At 40.4% G+C, this 4,615-nt stretch overlaps 1 protein-coding gene across 1 annotated transcript; it reads right to left on the bottom strand.

Moving 5' to 3' along the window:
• Positions 1-3,351: 3,351 nt before the first annotated feature.
• LOC101967898 (UPF0690 protein C1orf52-like) lies at positions 3,352-4,157 on the bottom strand. The gene is made up of 2 exons (XM_005316011.5): positions 4,029-4,157; positions 3,352-3,941 (listed from the first exon to the last, which is right to left on the bottom strand). Exons 1-2 carry the CDS (start codon positions 4,155-4,157, stop codon positions 3,510-3,512), a joined length of 561 nt encoding a protein of 186 aa, XP_005316068.2. The 3' UTR covers positions 3,352-3,509.
• Between the last annotated feature and the right edge of the window lie 458 nt (positions 4,158-4,615).

The following is a 4,615-nucleotide window of genomic DNA, read 5'->3' as shown; positions in this document are numbered from 1 at the left end:
GAAGGAGCAGGACGTTGAGTGGGCCATGGAAGGCATGCTGTCTAATTGAAAGTGCATGGATCTCTTTGGCTCCATCTTTCTGATATTCAAGATTTCCCCTGCTTGGTCCTCCTTCATTCCCTGGGGAGAGGCCTCTGGCGTCAGCAGAGGTTGTTTTGTGGGGAACACACAATGAAGAGGGCAGGCTCACCAGGACTGACCAGAAGGACTCTGACAAAGCAAGCCTTGTTTCTTAGTGAGCAGTTCTCGGCAACTTCCCATGGATATTTAAATTATAGGACTCCCATATTTAGGAAACAGATGTGTTCCAAGCAGAGAGATCTTCGGGTATGGGCTGTGGGTCCAACATTGTCAGACTTCAAACCTTGGATCCAGCATTTGCTAGCTGTGCATCTTGGGCAGGTTAACCAGATCTGTTTAGCATAGCTTTTTTTTTTAATATTCATTTTTTTGTTGTAGCTGGACAAAATATCCTTATTTTATTTATTTATTTTTATGTGGTACTGAGGATTGAACCCGGGCCTCGCACATGCTAGGCAAGCGCAATACCGCTGAGCCACAATAGCTTCTTTATCTGTAATATGGAGCTAAGGCCTAGACTGCAGAGTAGTTGGAAAACTAGAGGAGAGCTATGTGGGGTATTGACCAGTCAAATACTGCCTTCCTTTTGACTTCAACAATTCATTTAGTGATATTGTCCCATGGGAAGGATCCCCTCTCATGAGTTGAAACATTTGATGATAAAGTTATCAAGATTCAGCCTCCCCAAATTTCAGAGGGACTTGAACATTTTGAAATTTCAAGAGTTCGACCAAGAGTCACTATATTCTTGACTTCAGACATTTCCTAAGAACATGTTGTCATACATTCCCTTTCTTTAACAACACAGAAAATACTTGCTTGGCAACCAAATTTTTCAACTTCCATAGAAGATAAGTTAAAAGCTGAAATCAGTCTAGGAAGAACCCATGGGATACTGGTTCAGCCCAAATTGGCCATACAATCTGGAATTTGTTCCCCATCAAGATCAAACAAAATAATCAGACTTTGCTTTTCTTTTTAAGGGGATTATAATTGGTAAAATCAGAAGTGTCCCGGGAAGCCCCTTCATGCAGTGTACTGACAAACACTTTGGGATGGATTAGAGTTCATGGCCCACTGTGAGCCCATTGAAGGCAGCCAGGCCTATATAGGTAGAAAAACCATCCACCCTGCGCTTGGTCTCAGAGACTGAATACTGATGCTACAATGTTGATGAGCAATTTCCCTCAAAACATTCTTTCTTCACATTTCAAAAATGTGTTTATCTAACTTGTAGGCAAATTAAGATACATTGAATAAGATAAATAAATAATAAAGGAAAATGAACACTAATGTTATTGTCCATTTGAAGTATCCAAAGAGATAATTGTTGCTGACTGTCTTTTTTTTTTTAATTGGGGATTTCACCCTGCAGTGCTTTACTGCTGAGCTACATTGCTAGTCATTTTTTAATTTTTTATCTTGAGACAGGGTCTTGGGGCCTTGCTAAGTTGCTGAGGCTGGCCTGAAATTTGCAATCCTCTTGCCTCAGCTTCCTGCACCACCTCACCCAGCACTGCTGCCTACTTTTAAAAATAAAAGCTTTTTTTCCTACAAGGAAATCTGGCTTTCTCAGAGAAACTCTTAGGAATAGGCAATAACTGGGCTGTGAGGCAGTTAACCTTAAGACACATAAAGATTAAAAGCAGAGCTCTTTTAGAAACCAAAGTTTGTATACATTTATACTGAAAGTACAAATTTCTATCTTTTTTTTCTTTATTGAGACGGGGTCTTACTATATTGCCCAGACTTCTCTCAAACTCAGACTCAAGTGATCCTCCTGCCTCTGCCTCCCAAATTGAAGAAGTATAGGCATCATATCCAAGGGTGAATTTCTCAAGCTCAATTTTAACATCTGTAAAATGGAAATGACAAGACATCTACTTCCTTAAGTGGTTGTGAAGATGACCTGGGATAATGTGTGCAATAATAGCATATCATGGGCACTCAATATTATAGTTGCTATTATACTAAGACCTTAAGGGATCCAGGAAAGGCTTGAGCAACTTGGAGTTTTCACTCCTATGATTGGGCCTTAGATGATCATAAGAATTAGTTGGGCAGGGGGTCAAGTCTGTTATATCACCCAAGACTAAGAAGTCATCAACAGCCTGACTGAGGCACAGTCCTGAGACAAATATATCAGAGGAAGTCAGCAAAATATAAGTGCTCCTCGCCCCAATTTATATGGTCTGAGTAGCACAGGTGCTCCAGAGCCAGCCCAGCCATATATTTATTACAAAATATTACTTAGGGCAGGAACTAAGGGACCTGAATGGAAACCATTTTATTAGCTACTTAGGAGGGACAAAATCCAATAATAGTACCATCTTCTATTTGTCTTATTGTTACAAAGTATTTTTGAAAATGTTACCTTATTTAATCCTTTCATCTGTAAAATGGAGCCAAGAATGCTATCTTCTTATTCCCTCTGACAAAGGAGATAATAGAGAAGCTGAGAGGTGACTTGCCCATAGGTTGACAGGAAGTAAGACAACTAATTAGTTATTGGTGAAACACGGTGTTCATTAATGTAACACTAGCTATTCCAACAGACACCAAAATCTCAGCAACTTAACACATAGGTATTTATTGTTTGGTTCTAGAATTATCCAATGCAGGAATACCTATTCATTAAGATGACTCAGAGATCTGAGTGCCTGGCATCTTGTGGCCCCATCTGTATGTATCTATATGTAGTTTGTTCCTATGAAAGGAAAAAAATGGACACATAGGCATGTTTCTGAGCATCAGACTTAGAAGCAATAGATCCATCATTTCTTCCTCACATGCTGCTGGCTAGAACTCAGTGACATGGCTACATCTAACTATGAGAGAGCCTGGAAAATGAAGTCTAACTGCTTTCCCAAGAAGAGGAGAACACAAGTGTGGAAATAGACACTGGCCCACCTCTGCTATAGCCAGGAACCAAGTCCAGTATATTATTATTTCTATTATATTATGCCCACACTATAATGGATTTTTTTAAAATATTGAATAAGTAATTTTATTTCCATGATCTATTTACACTATACAAACACTGATGAAAAGCACCCTACAAGTTCACAGTACATTACAATATATTCACTAAAAATACATTCCTTTATAAAAGGTTCATAGAACATTTCCATGTCAATATGTGACAAAACTCTCAGAGCATGTCATCAATTATGTGATATCAAGAATGCTTCCAAGTACTATTAATTTCACAATCACAGATCACCATTCGAATTTTAAATACATACAAGTTTTAAATAAAAAAATGAATTCTACAGTGGAAAGTTCTTGAAGCAATACTCATTAGTTCATTAACATATGAACCTTCACAGAGATGTTTTGTCATAATAACCCACAACATCAAATTAATCTGCCCAAAGACACATTTCAACAAGTTTAGTAGTCCAAAAATTCTTGTCACTTGTGGTTGTTTACTTTTTCTTCTTTGCTTGTTCTCCTGGTTCTACTTTGCGCTTTTTGGAAGTAGGCTCATCTTCTTCATCATCTGATTCTTCATCTGATTCTAATGCCTCCTCCCCTTCTGGTAGAAGCCTAGCTTTCTTAGCATTCTGTGGGGCATCATCACCACGGTCCTCATATATTTTCAACCCTTCTATTGCCATATCCAGCTCTGGAGGCAGAGGTTTCTTCTCAGTAGTGTAGGTCTCTGGAGGTGGCACATAGTTTGACTTCCATATTTTGAATTCCTTTGGAGGCTCCTCAGGTGATTTGACAACGTGCCTCTCCCAGTCTATCTGCTTGTTGAACGGATTATAGAGAAAGGGTGGGCAAGTCACACTCCGGAACAGCTCATCCCGTTGGGGCAGTCGATTCTCTGCCTTGTTCCCACAGCCGCCCACCGACTTGGCCAGATCCGGGTCCTTGCCCAGCGACTTGGCCAGATCCGGGTCCTTGCCCACCGACTTGGCCAGATCCGGGTCCTTGCCCACTGACTTGGCCAGATCCGGGTCCTTCTGACTTGCTTCCTCCGGCTCGCTGTTATCCTCGCTGGAGGAGTCCGAACTGCTGCTCCTGTACTCTGCAAAATAGCTCGGAGGATCATTCTTCTCGGCTGCCATGGTGGCTGTGCACCTATAATGAATTTTTTTTTTAAGGAAGAGAGAGAAAATCTTTTTTTTTTTTTTTTTGAGATGGACTCAACACAACGCCTTTATTTTTATGTGGTGCTGAGAATCCAACCGGGTCCACCCATGCTAGGCGAGTGCTCTACCGCTGAGCCACAATCCCAGCCTCCTATAATGGATTTTTGATGAATTGACAGAGCTACATGACTCACTCGAGGCCTGAAGAACATTTGTACAGACCTTAGCTTGAAAAAGAATAGAGGGATATTGAAAGTTGGGAGAATGCACATTGAAAACATCAGTGACAAGTTGAGTCCACGGTAATTGCATGAAGCAAGGATGAAAGATCTTAGCAATGATGAAATTCATGTAGATCCTTAGCTCCTGGGAAAGTTCAAGAACAAAGTTATATACAATGTTAGCAACATTAGGCCAAAAGACTAAAGCCAAAG

This window comes from Ictidomys tridecemlineatus, chromosome X, assembly GCF_052094955.1.
Source record: "Ictidomys tridecemlineatus isolate mIctTri1 chromosome X, mIctTri1.hap1, whole genome shotgun sequence".
Taxonomy (NCBI): domain Eukaryota; kingdom Metazoa; phylum Chordata; class Mammalia; order Rodentia; family Sciuridae; genus Ictidomys; species Ictidomys tridecemlineatus.
Note: the sequence above shows the minus strand (reverse complement) of the source record. Positions and strands in the feature narration are given on the sequence as shown.